The sequence below is a fragment of the Hemibagrus wyckioides genome, linkage group LG01, assembly GCF_019097595.1.
Source record: "Hemibagrus wyckioides isolate EC202008001 linkage group LG01, SWU_Hwy_1.0, whole genome shotgun sequence".
NCBI lineage: Eukaryota > Metazoa > Chordata > Actinopteri > Siluriformes > Bagridae > Hemibagrus > Hemibagrus wyckioides.
Genome location: NC_080710.1, coordinates 18,572,702 through 18,589,980, shown reverse-complemented (window position 1 = coordinate 18,589,980; position 17,279 = coordinate 18,572,702). Strand labels below are relative to the sequence as shown.

The 17,279-nt window shown below is 38.2% G+C and overlaps 1 protein-coding gene across 1 annotated transcript in view; it reads right to left on the bottom strand.

Annotated features, from left to right (window-relative positions):
- The window catches only part of grik3 (glutamate ionotropic receptor kainate type subunit 3), an 83,692-nt gene extending 72,090 nt beyond the window's left edge, over positions 1 to 11,602 (bottom strand). Inside the window, exon 1 of the mRNA XM_058400134.1 lies at positions 10,801 to 11,602. Coding sequence (XP_058256117.1) covers positions 10,801 to 10,999 — 199 coding nt within the window. The 5' untranslated portion in view covers positions 11,000 to 11,602. The remainder of the gene's footprint in view (positions 1 to 10,800) is intronic.
- Between the last annotated feature and the right edge of the window lie 5,677 nt (positions 11,603 to 17,279).

Genomic DNA, 17,279 nt, shown 5'->3' with positions numbered 1-17,279 from the left:
ATTTTTTTCCAGATCAAGTACCTGTAGTGTAATAATATCCAACATCCCACATGATTCTGCATGATTTGAGATCTGTTTACTGTTGTTTGTGGATGATAATTTTCTAGCAGTGTGGTTTGCTGTTATTGAAACACTTTGTAGTCTGAATGAAGCATCTTTTGTTTTTTAGTGAGAACTATATTAAGGAAATCAATTCACCAGAGGCTTCAGTTAGAAAGACTTGCCTCTAACATAAATGACTCACCACCGAACAGCACTACCTCTGACATTTTACTTGCTTGCTCCATTGAATAAATACGCTGTGCATCATGTTCATTGTTTATAAAATCCAGTTTGAAATGACAACAAAATGTTTTTCAAAAGAAATTGATAAAATATTGCTTACTTGATATATGAATGGACAGCTAATGTTATATATAAAGCAGGTAAAACTTCAGTTTGAGGACTAGTATTTGGAATGGTAGTATTTGGTTTTTGGAGTGAGGTAGCAACCTATCTGTGCTACAGAGAGCTACTGAGAGCAAAAGAGCAAAATCGACTGTGCTCTCTGAGTGGAAGGAATGGCATACTCTCTCACCTCTGTCAATCAGAGCACCATTAGCCAATAGCGGGCATCAGGGAGCTGGTGTATGCGAAAGAAGGCAATAGCATTTTTCTCTGATTCTGTTCAGCTGCCCTTTGACACAGCATGAGCATGAGCAGAAGCTCAAAAAAATTGCCGGTTGGGTTCACTTGTTTTGGAGGAACTGTCTGCTCTCTAGCTGGTAGCTGTGAGAGCTAGGAGTGCATGGGTATTGTTAAAAATTAGGATTTCATTAAAAAGAAAAAGCAAAGTACTTTTTACAAAGTAGGGAAAAAATAACCTTTGTTTTATATCCCTGACACATTTTTGCTTCTGCACCAATGAAGTCGAATGTGAGAACTATTGTTTGCCATAGCCAATGCTCAAAGGGTTTTTATTTTTTACTTTTGGTGTTTGAGGTTAAAGCCACTTGCCACTGCCCACAGCCCATAAATGAAAATGAATTCTCCACCAACAAGCAAGTCTTAACATAGTACCATATGCTGTTACAGTTTCAGCTTTATAATAAATACACTGCTTTAAACAGAAAATGTAGAACAAGACTGGAAATGCCAGTATTTTGGTTTAGTAACAAATACATTAATAGAATTATGAGTTGATTTGAATAATTTTCCTGTTGAAAAGACAAGTCATCTTGGTAAGTGTATGGAGTACATGCAAAGAATTTATGAATTTCAATTACTAATACAACATAACAGAGAAGTTGTTTTAAAGAAAATACCACAATATTAAAACAATTAAGAGATTTTTTAACCAATTTTAGTGGCAGGCAGACTAGCGCTGGAGGAGTAGTGGCATTAGCTGGAGGGTGTTGGACATCACCTTTTTTTAGTTTACACAGACTACAGGAACCTTGATTTACTTTTAAACAAGCAAACAACTCAGCACATGACAAATCCAATTGGCTCCATTGTTCACAACATTCAATTTGACAACTTGTCCAGGTTCCAAAATTGTAAAGCAAATGTCCTCTCATGCATGTTTCCCAACAAAACCAAAACCACAAATGCCAGAATGCTGCTTTATCATTGCCATAAGAGAGTATAATCCCTGCCAAATCATCTGGGACCGTCAACATTGCCCTGCTTCTGTCAAATGCCATTCAAACGCAAGCTATGTCCCTTTCAATTGTCATGATGTCCTGATAACCTGTCACAAAAAATTGGTGGCTAGGGTTTAACACACTCTCCCAGCTGGTGATCTCACGGTCCCACAACACCACAGGTATATCTTGGAAGACCTTATCACAGATCTGACTTTGAAAGTTAAGTCAAGCAGTTCAATGACAAAAGGAATTTAGTGACAGACACCATTCTGAGAAGTGGAAAAAGCTCATGCTCCATTACGTGTGCCCATCAGTGTAATCCACTGAATCAGCGAACTAACCTTCAAGCTACAACTGCCACATCATTACCATATATCTCCAAGCTTCCATTTTTTGAGCTTCTCATTACTGGTACGTTAGATGATGCCACATAAATAACAGCCCCATCCTCTATTGGCTCCAACAATACTTCCACCTAATTATTTCCTAAGATGACATTCCATTCACCAATTAGTAAATGCTTGTATACTCCTTGAATGTGTCCTGAATCAGGTGCCCCTCACCTCCATCTGATTAATCTATGAGATGGAAGGTAGCATAGCTAGCCATAACTGGCAGTACAAAATATTCTTCCCCAGAGCTGCTTTGAGCACTCAAGCAAATTCACATCCAAAAAAATAGTGTTTCTCAGAGTTTCTATGATAATCAGTTTAGCTTTATTAAAGGTTTCTGCTTTGACCCATTTATTTAAGAAGCACCTTTTAGTGTGGCAGAAGTATAACAGAATACAGGTATTGATTCATGTCCAAATTTAATGTTTATATCCTGCCTTCTGAAGGATGTTCATCTGTCTAATTCAAAAGGGAGCAAACAAAGGTATGCTCTGCTGTCCTACATATCAAAAAACCTACTGCATTAGTCAGCCTGTAAAAAAAATATTGCATGGTAATTACTAGGCACAAGTGGCCCATATGTGTATAAATAAGTTAGCTATAATTGTTTTGACTTAAGATTTTATTTTTGATGCAAACTAGCTGGTGTAGTCATACATTTTTCATGCATGATTTTCCACAACATTTGGGGTTAGAGAGCGATAGCATATGTTGGTGTCTTGGCAACATCCTGACATATGCTGCCTCCAAGGGGTGTCCCAAAACGTTTTCTTGCAGGTACCGTCATAGCTACCACAGCACTGCTTTCTGGGACACTACCTTATGAGAGAGAATAGGCAGCAAGGCACAGAGGCAGCTGCTTCCTTTTTGTTTAGAGGTATAAAGTTTCATCCAACAACCCTTTAGGGTGTTTTGTTTTTCTCTAAAAACTGTATATACATATATTTAACTGCAAAATACACACTGCTTAGCAACAGATTATTCATGCAACTTTCATATCACATATGTGTTCAATGTCAAGCAATTAGTAGCAAAGTAATTAATTCAGCTAATTAATGTTTCTCACTATCACCCCTAGTTGGTGTGCACAGATTTATTTTCAGCTATCCATTGGTAGAATAAAGTATAACTATTTACTAAAAGGTTTGGAATTGAAGCTTTTATTCACATGGATGAATATCCACACTTGACTGATTTCTGTATTGGTGAACCTTCAACCAACAATTTATTATTTATGTTCTTGGTAAGAGAGAGCAATATGCAAATAAACTCACTAAAAGCTTAGATGGAGGACAGGTCAGAACACATGCCCAAAAAGTGTCATTCAAAAAGGTTTATTTTACTGTTTCTTATAATCTATATACTTCCTTATAGCAGAATATGAGTATATTGTGTAGATTTGGTTTATTTTATAGGCACTCCTCCAAACACTCTATTGTGTCAAAATATTTTGTATCCAGTCAGACTGTGCCTCAGAGTATCCAGACAACTGGCCCTGCTCCTCCTCTATGACTTGCCACTGCTTACTAACAAGCACTTGTCTACATCCCTGTATCCATCACATCAATGGGAAAATGTTGATCCAGCAATGAAATCTAGATCTATTTAATCAGGACAATCTAGTGATCAAAATACATGATACTGGTTATGAGATTCATAATGCTTCAGTAGCTTTTTATTAATGACATAACATTCTGGCTTCATCACTGTAAATTTGAGCCTTCACATCTGAAAACAGATTTCCCCTAACAAACAAATGCCCAGACGTCAACAATTAACGCAACAGATTGTTATTAAAGATGCTTGATCATTTCACATGGGATTCTGCCCTGATGTTTTCTTGCCTTAAAATATATACTCACATTTGATCAAATTTGACAGCTGATGCCAAGCTTTTCAAACAGGGGATTCATGTGTTGTATCCTGATAAGCTCAGAGGTTATATTGCACAGAGTCGATGAGTCACAGACTGGCAAGTTTCCACATCACTTACAGGCTCTCAAAAAGGACAACGACATAAAGAGTGGAGAAAAAGTGCTGTTCCAGAGAATCTGAAGGCTATTCCAAATGTGGTTGCTGACCTCCAAAGCCCTCGTCAAGAGCAATTGAACTGGTGAGCGTAATAGCTGCTTACAACTCACAAGATCATTTTGAAAACAATTAGGAGAAGACCTTACATATAATGTTCCATGTACATTTCATTCTTAGTAAGATGGCTCGGTTTTAGCCAGAGACTAATCCAAATACATCAGTCTACTTCCATATATTTTGGGAAAAAAGGAATGGAATTATGAATAATACTATGAGGTTTTGTTTTACCTGAAGACGGCATGGTCCATAATTCAACACAATACCTGTCAGTTCTAGTCTGATACTAAAAAGGTCAGTGCAAGCCAATCGACATCCTCAACCACACTCTATTTAACACACTCTGTTAAATATGGACTTAACCATGACCAATGAATCCTTTATGTCAAAGCCTGATTAAGCAGGAGGAAAAGGTCTGCTATTGTATTACCACAGCAACAACCGAGCTGCATTGTAACACTGGTTTCTGCAGATGTTGGCCATGTCTGGAGATGGATAAGGCACTTCTCATTGTGGATGTGAGTGCATGTGTGTGTGCATGGGGAGGGGAGGATGAACAGGGGAGGCCTTGAATGCCACTATTTGAAAGGCAAGGGGGGAAAAAAGGTTCCACTTTATCTTGCTAGGCACAACACACAAAAGAGGCAAGCACAGCAACGTGGCAGGTTTTCAAAATTGGGATCAAAAGGTTTGAGCTAATTAACAAACTAAATAAGAGGCTCAGCGGCTTCATCTGGCTGGAGTCTTCTCCTTTTCATGACTTTTCACAGGCCAAGCCATGGTGGATATTTACTCCATGTTTGTATGTGTGGGTGTAAGAGTGCTTGTGTTTATTTAGTGCTAAACCAATGGTGTTTTACTCAGTATATTACAGAAAACAGGACAACAATATTTGCACATGTCGCTGCTTGTTGCGCATGTTAATTGTATTTGACTTTCCAAGCAGTCGCCAGGCCACTCTAGAGTCAGATGGGTGAGACAGGGGCTCGTAATAAAGACAAATGGAAAGAACATGAAATTTGATTCTGTCTGCTATTGCAGCACCTGCCACAAAAGAAGACAGCATGTGTGTAAGAGACAGGGAGAGTACACGCGAGAGAGAGAGAGAGAGAGACAGAGAGAGAGAGAGAGAGAGAGAGAGAGTACATTGACAACCCAGGAATTTTCCCTGAGCTGTCAAATCTAGAAGGGCACACATCGAGCTGTAATGGCATGCCATCTCCAGAGACAAGCAGGTAGAGTAAAATAGGAACAGCACAATATTATCTGACTCCATCACACAGGCACTTTGTTGGATTCCCCCACACAACCCCAACTTCCCAGCATGAGACAAATCGAGCTCCACAGGTTCACATACCTCCAAATGCTCGGTTTTCATCTTCGGCGCTCTGACGCTATCCATGGTTAAGTCACTACAAGGTTCACTTGCACATTATTTATTTAATTACTAAGAGCATATGTTCCCCACCGACCTTGTTCTGCGGAGCACACACTTTGTAGCGTGATATGAAAACACCATCTGCTCTGAGAACAGTTCACGGCTTGCAGTGCGGGGAAAGGCCCACTGTGTCAGTGGATTATCTCAGTGTTTTTGAGTTGCCTTTAACTTTAACGCCTCTCCCTGTTGGCCATGCACTGATCTTTATAAAATTTAATTATCCTTATGTTCCAGGTAAACCTATTCTCACAAGATATGCCGTGATTTAAGTTTAGCTGTGTTAATTCAGCTTAGAGACAACTGCTGTGGTCAACAGTAATGTTAACTGTCAAATGTGGTACATAGATCATTTTTACCTAATGTCTGTTTCCCCACACTATTAACCTTAAATTGTAATCAGTTAACAGGAAAATTCCTCCTTGGTGTAATAGGTATTTAATTACTCTTAAGACATAAACTTTGGAAAATTACAAGACATTTTGTGGAGTAGTAGCAAATAATCAGCTTCTGTATTGTCCATATGTATAAGTGGAAAGCACTGCGCTGTTTTGTATATACTATTATTATTACATGTATTACAATCAACTCTGTGTGTCTGTGTTTGTGTGTGTGTGTGTTTGAATTTCAAAAGAACAATTAAAACATGTATCTATTGAATTAATAGCAATAGTTTGTGGAGAGAGAGAGAGAGAGAGAGAGAGAGAGAGAGAGGGAGTCTCTCTGTTTGTGTGTGTGTGTGTGTGTGTGTGTCTGGTCTGAGCACTACTCTCCATCTCAGCTGTATGTAAGGTGCCTCGCCAAATAGAGATAACGGAAACCTGAATAGCATGCATCAAAGTGCCTGAGTGCTGGCCAGCATTCAGCAGCGATCTGTACCCAGACCCTGCATCTGCCTTGAGGACTCATCATACTCCTGCTTCTGTCAGCTCACAAATTAAATTTAGATGAAAATAAAATATTCATTGTCCACTCAACAATTGATGGCCTTCTTAATTTGATATGACTTATGATGTCGCACTTCTTGTTGTCAGCCTCTTTATGAATGAACGTCTTTCTCCTTCTGGGCTTTTTTTTTTTTTTTCTTACTGCAGGATGTCAGTTTATAATCCTGGGCTAAAAGTAAGACTCAATGATTCAGAAATGATACATCTGACCTATTTATTTAACAAAGTGCTTAAAAGAAAAATTAAGAAAATAAGAAAATATTATCACACATTCAACAGAAATGTAAATATTCTAGCGTCACAATGTCATGCAGCAATAGATGTGAATATGAATGTAAGAATGAATATAAACATGTTCAATGTAAAAATAGTAGTTACACAACTGAGAAATAGACACTATATCTTGCGGTCTAACCTACTATTTATTATGTTACTACTGAGACACATGTTTCTCAGGGATGTGGGAGGTTTGAATATAATCAGTAACTGCTATTGCTCATTTTTAGCTAGGACTAAAAATATTAAAACACATTTTTCCTGCACTCAGTGTTAGCTCAACAAGCTAGAATATTGGCACATCATCCACTGAGGAGAAAAGACCTCATGTTGAATACAGCAGTTCCTGGTAATCTCAGTCTGAATAACAGTCACCTAACACTGACAGCTGTCAACTTGTCAGCGAAGCATATGCGCCGTCATGCCACTCATCAAAATAGAAGGAAACACTTTTCTGCCAAGTGATTTTAAACTACTAATTCATATGTATTTGCCCATATAGGCCTACATTTGTTTATTGAGAACTGAGGATTTTTAGTGGAAATGATCTCTAAAGGTAATACTTCAAAATGCCGGAAACATCAATAGGGTTGATATTTAAAATAAACAAATACACAAGCAAATAAATTAATAAATATATAATAAGCAATTAAAGAGGCAATTAATCTAATTAAAGAGGCTTTAATCTTTTGCATTTTATGTAAAAATGTCACAATTTCACCATGTTAAGGGCCCTTTTTTGTACACCAAATATATCGTAGAGACAATTTTTATTATTTATTTAGATATTTATTTATAATAAAGCATGTTTTCAGCACCTCTTTTCTACTGCATTTTCAATGCATATTCATCAAAAAATGCTCCTTAGAAACTACAACTGCTGAATACACTTTTTTATTCATCTAGTCAGTTTTCACAGGTATTACAGATAACACTGGTTCATCTCCAAATACAATTTGCACAGTGTTAAAGTGATTCTGATGATGGTTTAGAATCAAACACTGCTCTGAATATTTCAGAAAAGCCTAAAACAAATCCAGTGTTTGCATAAATGCAACTGTATACATCCCTAAACAGTTCTGTACATATATTACTGATTTTAATTCATGTTGTGCCTGTTCTGCAATAACAATTATGTATTTAGGGTACTGACATCATTCTAAAAATCACCGTACAATCCGAAAAAATCCAAGAGAAAAAGAAAGAAAATGAAAGTAAAATGAGGGCAAAATTAATATAAGAAACCTAACTGTTGCTCTGAACAATGGAGCAAGTGAAACAAAAGTGACATAATATCATGAGCTGGATTGATTAACTGGCAATGATGAAGCACTTGAAGTATTAGGTAGATAAAGCAATTGATTATCCAATAAATCCTTGTCTGGCACTGAATTCCCTTGTTCAGAAATAGAATGAGAGCCAGAGGCCATAAATTAGTTTCATCCATCGTCTGAATATACCGAAGATGAGACAATGGCAAATGTGTGATTTACAGTGCTTAAAAACAACAGTTATGCATTATGGAGACATCTGCTTTTATTATTTTAAATTATGTCTATCATGGAGATAAAATTAAACGACAGGATTTATTGAGATATTGAGATGTTAATAAAACCTAATAAATTAATCTACAATTTCAGACAAGTTAAAATGTATTAAGAACATTTTTAAATATATTTTAAGTATTTTGGATATAATTTAAGAAAAACCTTTTTTTATTATTTACAATTTTATGTAAGGGAGTTGTTATGTGTTTTGATTTGGTTTGTGTTTTTTTTGTTGTTTTTTTGTTTTGTTTTTTTTTTCAATGTGTGACATGAGGTGACAATAAAATTCAGTACTGCACTACAGTGGTCAGAAAAATCAGACCAAAGAACAACTGTTCTGCCAATTTCTCCCTAGTGCATTCATTATAATCAGCACAGCAGCATCGGCTGAAATGTCTTTTTAAAAAACATAGTCCGCTCTGCTTAAATAGCAAGAGGGCAATGGCGCAAAGATTCCAGAGAAATGCAGGGGAATCGGTCCTTCTCCAGACATTTACAGTCTCGCAGAGTGAGACTGACTGGCCATCTGGCCTCCAAGAGGTACGTTGTAAGAACAGTGAAATCAGTGGAAGCGACTCCACCTTGGATGCCCACCATTACACAGATGGTGAAGATGTGCTTAGGCTACCTCATGGGGAGACACAGACCCATCCCTCCTCCCTCTCTGGATGGCACCCCCGTTAATGAATTTCACTTGCGTTTTTATAATGCTGTAAGCAAATCTAAGGAGAAACATTTCGTCTATGCAATAATTCAAAGAGAGCCATCTAGTGGCCTGAGCATAAAGGCTTTAAAGCTCAGTGTAAAGCATAGCAATAGCTTTGACTTTTTGTTTACAAAATACATATATAAATTCTAACCATTTCTTGTGGATTATGTTTAAGATATATAAACATATAGTCTAAAATATTTCACGTAGCCTGAAAAACACATACACATGTGCTAACACAATTAAAGATGTGCACAGTCCTCAGATATAAAACACGCCCAGATGGTAAAATTACTGATGAACACAAATACAAAGAATACACATAAAGGCTTGACAGCTGCATCATCACAATTGTGTGTATGTGTATGGACATATGTGCAGTGTGTGTTGATATTTGTGTGCATTGCAAAACTGAGCAGGAGAAAGACTAGAGCAGTAAAATTTCATTTCAAGCTAGATTTGCTTCAACTTGATGTCATTTGAAACACAAAAGCTGTCAGATTCTATTTTAGGCTCCTTCAGACTCTGCTGCTGTAGCAGCTGCTGATGAATTGGTTCTGTTTTCACATTTGCAAGCAAAAAAGACTACAGATGTGAGCTGAGACAGAAATCCCAAATCTTCATCTTAATATCATGCGTTTCCCACAAAAAAAAAAACAACCACACAAACCTCTCATGAATCAGAGAACCTGAAATGCTAAAAATATATGGGTAACGGGTTAGTAACAAAAGTGTTTTAAGTACAAATGGAAATTTACTGTTTGTTCCAAAATTACAAATAAAGAAGATACACATTAAAGCTTTAACAAGATTTTAGTGAGATCAACCTACATATATAATATTTAAGAAATCTGAAATATATTGTAAAATAGCTGATTTGATTATTATTTTGGGGCACAAATCTAAATCGCAAGTGAGGGTTTAGCAGGGAGACAATAAATATAACCTAAATAGTGTGTGTGTGTGTGTGTGTGTGTTATAAGAATAAAAAGTGTACCTGGTAGAGAGGATGTTAATAGTTCTATCTTGAGAGTGTAGTTTCCAGATATTAAGTAGATAGTGTGTGTGTGTGTGTGTGCGCGCGCGCGCGCGGTTTTCATGTGTTAAGTGTATCTGAAGGTTAACTTCCTGTGTTTGTTGAGTTGTCCTGAGCCAAAACCTGCACACACACCGTTCCTGAGTGTCCAGCTCCGAGTCGGCAAGTTTCATCTTTTTTGAAACGCATGGCTACTTTTTCTCCCAACAACTGAAGCAAACCCATAAGTATGTTCAGATGTGCGTGTAAAGCAAATATGAGACGCTCCAAACTTTGTTGAATTGAACTTGTTAATAAGGAAACATTGCACTGTTTACATTTTTTTCTCGGACCTAAGCTATATTCTGATTTAAGCGTGGACTTCATTTGACCACGCATTCACATTTATTTACATTTATATTTGTAGCATATGCCGGAGCCCTTATCTAAAGCCACTAACAAAGTGCTAATCTATGGCTTTATGAAGCTCTAGATTATTTCAGAATAATATTTCAAGCAATATAATCTCCACAGTGTACATTCTTATCCACAGTTGTTTAACAGGTCAATCGACGTACCACGTTTAACATTCTCTTCATCTTACCAGCGGAGGTAGTTAAGTGTTAAGAATTGCCAAAATTAAATAAATAAGCATTCAAACAGTGGGTTTATACAATGCGTGTCTTTTCACCACGGAAAGATCATAAACTGTACGCACGAGTCAGTGTCCATTCCGCATAGTAATGTTTTGCTATAATCTTACCTATCCGTATGACATGCGGCATCCCGCAAGAACACTGAATCCAAACAAGGCACACCATGACCGCTGTCCAGTATTCCAACACGGCGCTCCGGGGCCACCGCAACGGGTTTCTCATGCTTCTCAGCGCGTGCGATCCACTCTTTAGGGAATCCACAGACGTCTCGGAATCGCTCATCAAAATTGCACTGGTGGGTGTCATGAGAGGACTTCTCTTGCTCGCGACCAACTGGCTCTCATTGTACTGGACGGGACATTTCTTCCACCTTCGGCTTTGACGCGCAAGTCCCGACACAACTCGTTTCGGATTAACTCAGATCAGATCAGATCAACGCTCTCCAAGCGCCCGTTAGCCGTTAGTTAGTTAGGCTGAGCGCGCGACTCTCCGGACCTCCTCCTCCTCCTCCTCCTCCTCCCGCTGAGCGCCTCCGACCGCGGCGCAACAACTGGTCTGGAGTAGCGCGCCAACGTGGAAGGGGACTGCGCCTACACCACGCAAAATTCGCTCGGTGGTGTCAGCAAATTGACAGAACCCTTTTCTCCTCGTGTACGCATCAGATCCGTTTCCGTGCACAGCTGAAATCTGGTGAGCGCTCTTTACACTGGAACGACTTGAGAGTCGCTCAAGTAACTCGGAGGTTCTGGGGTGTAAGAAGCAAATTTCAATTTAAAAGACAAACAAAATCCTATTTGCACGCTGTTACATTTTGGATTTGTAAATTCCTAAAGTATTTTATTGTTCCTTACGATGAAACACAACTTTTTAGAGAGACAGATGCACATATCTCTCTCCTTCTCTCTCTCTCTCCCCCTCTCTCTCGCTCGCTCGCTCGTTCACTCACGCGCGCACCAGCTCCGGTAGCTGCGTCATTACGCACAGAGAGTAAGTGCCACATCGTACCACAGTGGTCGGATAAAAACGCTTTATTTTAGTATTTCAATGGACAAGTACTTCATTTGGTGAAATTTCTAAGAGATATAATTAAGCAAAAAATTACAATATCCTCGTCTCACGTCTTGCACCGTTTACAGCTATTTAGAAAGACAAGCCCTGAGAGATTTCGTTTTTGTGCTCACTGCAGCAGGCTGTGATGCACACACTAGCTTTTAAAGATCTTTTATTTTTCCACGAAAAACTTTATATAACACCATATCGTTCCTGATCTAGCAAAAGAGTGCTTCAGTGTATTTTTATTAGAATGGTTCTGAAGTATGAGACTTAAAACAGACTAAAAATCTTTAATAAGACAATAAGCTGGATAAACGTAAAGATAGAAACAGGTATTATTATTATTATTATTATTATTATTATTATTAGCAGTAGTAATAGTAGGAATGCCAACCCATTCATGGTGTATTGCTGTCTCATGCTTAGTGTTCCCAGGATGGGCTCACTGCTTCCCTGATCAAGATAAGGCAGTTAGTGAAAATACATGTATTATTATTATTATTATTATTATTGTTATTACATATTTGACAGAAGATTACTACAGTTTGAAATGAAGAAACAGGTCAAGCTATTATCATGAAAGAGCATACCCTGTTGTGCAGGACAGAGCTGTACACAAATAAAGCTCCCGGTCTTTAGCTGAGATAATCAGTCTGTGTCACAACGACTAGATTAGGTCCATAGAACTGCTTAGTGCCTGTTTATCTACCCATTCCTCACCCTTTATGTGAAGCCATCAAAAACCCACAGTGAGTGACATATGAGCATGATCACCTAGAGAGAGGGGATACCAGCACTCCTCTCTTCAGCTTCCCATTGCCTCTGTGGTGTGTAGCGAGCAGAGCCATCCATACAATGAAACAGAATGATAAGTGTATTTATTTTTATCCATGACACATGCACTTTATTACTGTCGTGAAGCATTTGGAATAGTATTCGTACCACCATTTGTAGTTCTCAGCCTCCATGTGGCCATCTGCTTGTGAGAGACAAGATTGATGATCATAACAACAGTGAGATTCCTGTAACACAATAATCAGCAATCGTACAGACATGCTTTGATGCTGAATTAGCACTGCAGATTCAGCTATTCACTGGGTACAGTGTGGTCCATGCTATGTTGCTATGTAAGGATTATAGATTTGTGCCACCATCACAGAAAATAGCCACAATTTAATCTGTACATTTTAACAGAATTTTTCAACCTGGTGACTAACAAAATATTTTGTGTTATTGGACCTATGTGGTCAGAGCCCAGGAGTTGACTAGCACCGCATATTCATGTCTGCAGGTCTGGATTTACAGCCCTTTGGCACAATATAAGTGCTATCAATGTGAGTTATGTGCCCTGAGCTCACGCATTATCAAGATTCATTGATTGCCGCTTTCAGAAATACAAAACGTACACTGCTTTGGCAAACAAGACATCGTGGCACAGCACACGGTCCTCTGAGGACAGGCCTTCAGCCGCGCTCTCCATTAGCCGGAGCACTGAGTGGAACTGATCAATGACTCTGATCAGCAACCATGACAGGTGTGTGTGCCGACACAAGATGGGAAGGATGGTGCGAGAGACATGCCATGATCATCACTCAGCTTGCCTCCAGCAACAACACTTTTCTTTGTTACTCTACCAGAGCAGATAATGCTAAACATATGCATTGTCACTTTGCTTTGTGATTTCAGCATGAGTAATGGGAGGAGGGACATTTATAACACCTTTAGTGTTGTGACAAAACGGTGGAGAATGTTATCAGGAGTTGATTTTAATAAACACTCCTTTGTCAGCCCACTCTAATACCCTTGCTTGTTCCCTGAAGGATTATTGATGGAGAGCAAAGGTAAAACTCTTTGTTAAAACCCCATGAACCCCCCAGTTGTTAAAAACCATATTATTCTTGTGTGAAATAAAACCTTTGTCTTGTTATAACATTGTTGTGGAGAGAAGTGTAGAGGAGTTTTGGGGATACAAAAGAAAGATGTAGTTTCAAACTTGCCATTGTTGCTCAGCATATGATTTGAGCTGCAAGATTGTGAAGTCAAGAGTTACTGCATGTGTCTCTACTTGTTGCCTTTTGCGATGATTACCGGCGCATTTACAAGCTTGCCGATCAATGTCTTGTCTGGCACGTCCGTCAAAGCTAATGGTTCTAAGCACACAAAGCCTCCATTGTAAACCCTGAAACACAGATGAGTGTTACTCTTAGTTCACTTTATTTATTTATTTTCCTTTCTCAAGCTGAACAGAAAGAGGCAATCAATGCTTGCTAGGTATCTTTAAGTTTCCACATGAAATCCTGCACAGTTATTGGCCAAGAGGAGCTACAGTGTTAAAGTTGTTAGATTGTTCATAATTGTTTGGAGAAATTGCGGTCTGTATTGAGCTGGGAAAAAAAATTAATCATGTGAAACATTTTTCCCCATTGATTTTCATTTGTTCTTTTAGAAGAATAAAAAAGGCTTATGTAGCCAACTGAAGATAATGTCAGGATTGAACATCTCAGCGCAAGTAACGGGCCAAAAGGAACCAGCCTTTTATTTTAATGTGCACATGAATAGAGTGTCATTTTCAGCCTCCCTTTTGAAAGAGATAATGGCTTTTACATTACGTCGTACAAAGGGATTTGTGATTTATCCATTTTCTTAAAACTTCTGTCCACTGCAGAGAAAAGTAATTTAAACTCAGACACACTAACAAAGTCTTGCGTTCAATGTTCTGCATTAATCCTGGGCTGAAAAGGAAGAACCCTACTGATAATTTAACTCGAGTCTAGGCTAAAACTTAACCTGCAAATTAAACTGGCCTAAAATGTATAGGGAGTTCAATGAAAAGTCTATGGTCGTGGTAACATTTTATTTAGACCCAGGATTTTATTAGATCATAAATCCATACTCATGCTATAAAATTTTATGTGTTTATATTATAAATTCCCAAGTGGCACAGCTAGTAAAAGCCTTTCCAATGGCATTCAAGTCATACTGCTGGAAGATTGTGACACTCAGCAAAGAGACATGCTTGTTTCTAGTTAGAAATGTGGCAGAAATGCTAGAAATTAGATCTGTGACGCTCTCTGCACTGAATTGGTGACATCAGGCATAAAAATCTGCATTAGGCTCTGGGAGCTAGGTTGTTGGACTGAATGGTTGTGAGTTCAAACCCCAAGATCACTAAGCTGCCACTGCTGGAACCCTAAGGAATACCTTTAACCCTCAACTGCTCAGCTGTGTAAAATGAGATAGGTGTAAGTTGCTCTGGAGAAGGGTGTCTGCTAAATGCCAGAAAAGTGTCATCATTCTTCCTTCTGCTCATTTGGGTGTATTATAAGCAATATTTCTATTGTTTCTAAAGTTTATACGGAACCGTTATTACAAAAGTGTTCTGAGAATAAATTTTATAGTGCACATCATTGTGACAGTCACAGTTACTGAGTACCAGAAAAAAAAAGCACAACTTGTCTAGAGATTTAGCTACTGACTGCCTGATCAAGCAGCAGTGTCCATGCAAGTCCAATGCTGAGGTGTAATTGGGCTCACTCTGCAGAATCATAAACAATACATATCCAGAACAAATTAGTCACATAATATGAGTTAGCCAAGGCTTTGCAAATCTCTGGAGCCAGTAGACACAGATACATCAACTGTAACTATCTTGATAAAATATAGCACAGAGAGCAAAACTATAACACCTGGGTTTTTACTATGTTCTGTTCTGCATGTATGTTCCTGCTTAGGCATATTTTGTTCTCTAGTCTGTCAGAAAGTTGGCCACTATTGAGAACCATTTGTAAGCAAAGTGCTCAGATCACTCACTGTTGCTCATCATCACCAAACAGGATATGCCAAAATATGAAAAACTCACCAAATACTCCCTGTTTTTCAAGCGTGCTATAGTTAAATCAGTTAACCAAAATACAAATTACACAACAAGGACAAATTGTCTAATGATGATATATCATTCAGTAGCTTCCTGCCAAATTAGAACAAATACTCCTTACCTGTTCAGCAAGAAAAAGTGAATACTCCATTAGACCTGCAACCTTTTACTTTTGCAACGTAATATAAAATGACTCTTTCACTTTGTCAATCCCATTTGTTTACAATCTGTCTCTCCTTTTTTTCCAGTCATCATCATTCATTCCTAAAGCTGTAAATGTAGCCTGATGATGTTTGAAATATCCTACATGGCATATGATGCACATGTACAAATTTCCTACTGTTTCTGAGCTGAAACCCTTGACAGCGAGCAGACTGTGAAGTAATGTAGTGTGTCCAAAAAAGTCTCCATACATAGGGGAAATTAATGGTTTTTAGCAAAATGTAACTTTTAACAAAGCATCCTATACATGATTGCCAATTTCTGTATGTTCCAGTCATGATGAACTCGTGTTTACTTATCTAGTGGTATATATGTAATTGCGCTTCAAAATATGTTCCATTAAGTGACCTTTGTGGTGTATCTTTCTGGTACACCACAGCCTTGTTTTGTCTTAAATTTATAAAGGCTACCTAAAAAGATATATAATATGAACTAAGTATAAAAAAATTTGGAAGACATTTTCCTAAAAAAGTATTCATTTCCCATGTGTATAGAGGCTTTTGAGACGCACTGTATTACAGGCTTGTCAGAGTCGCACAGCAGCTTAGGAACCTCATATTATAAAATATTTTTTCTCCTCTGGCTCAATTATTATTTTTTTTTTTTTTCATTTTAACAAAAAAATCCCATGCACTGTAGCTTTAAGATTTGACCGAATGAGTCTAAAACTCATTACAGAGTTTCTGGCAGGACTGTCCAAGAGGTCGATCATCTGAATCCAGCCCAGCCTCAGAGATTTAAATATGCACATTGATGTGCCCTACTACAGAAAAAAAACCTCTTCTGGCATCCTCTACCTATAACTAAATGTGTGTCTGTGCACTATACAGAGCACTGCTGTGGTTTTCTGGCAGCTCTCTCATGCTGTCCTAATGTCCTTGCAGCGTTAGCAGACAGACAGATGATTAAGTGTCTATTTACTCACCTCTGCTTTACTAGAGCAATATTGCCACTTTGCTCAGTGCTGACAGATTAGATGCCGGCTGTGGCCTCGTGGCTGAGGACTCAAGGCAACTGGCTGTCTACAGGCTAGCATATGAGGGATTGTCCCAATTTTAGCGTTGATCACAGTGTTAACCTTAGCACTGACCATTTCCAGCCAATTGAGTGTGTTCAGTTATATGACCAGGTTCAGATATTTGATGGGATGGCTCGAAAAATGGGACAGAATGGGCGAGATTCCAGATAGCTCAACATCCTCACAATCAGATTATTGGGATACTCTAAGGATTTTGCTTTCCAACCTGGTAAAAGTAAATCTATATGTCTGTCCATTTTTGTTGCCGTAAAAAATAACATATCAGTTCCATGCAGTCTAACGTGATTTCCAGAATATGTGTATACACAATACTGTAATATGTAATATGTAACACTGTAATATGTAATCATGTTCTTGCAATTTCACCAATTCAAGTAGTTTTTTGAAGAAAAAATACT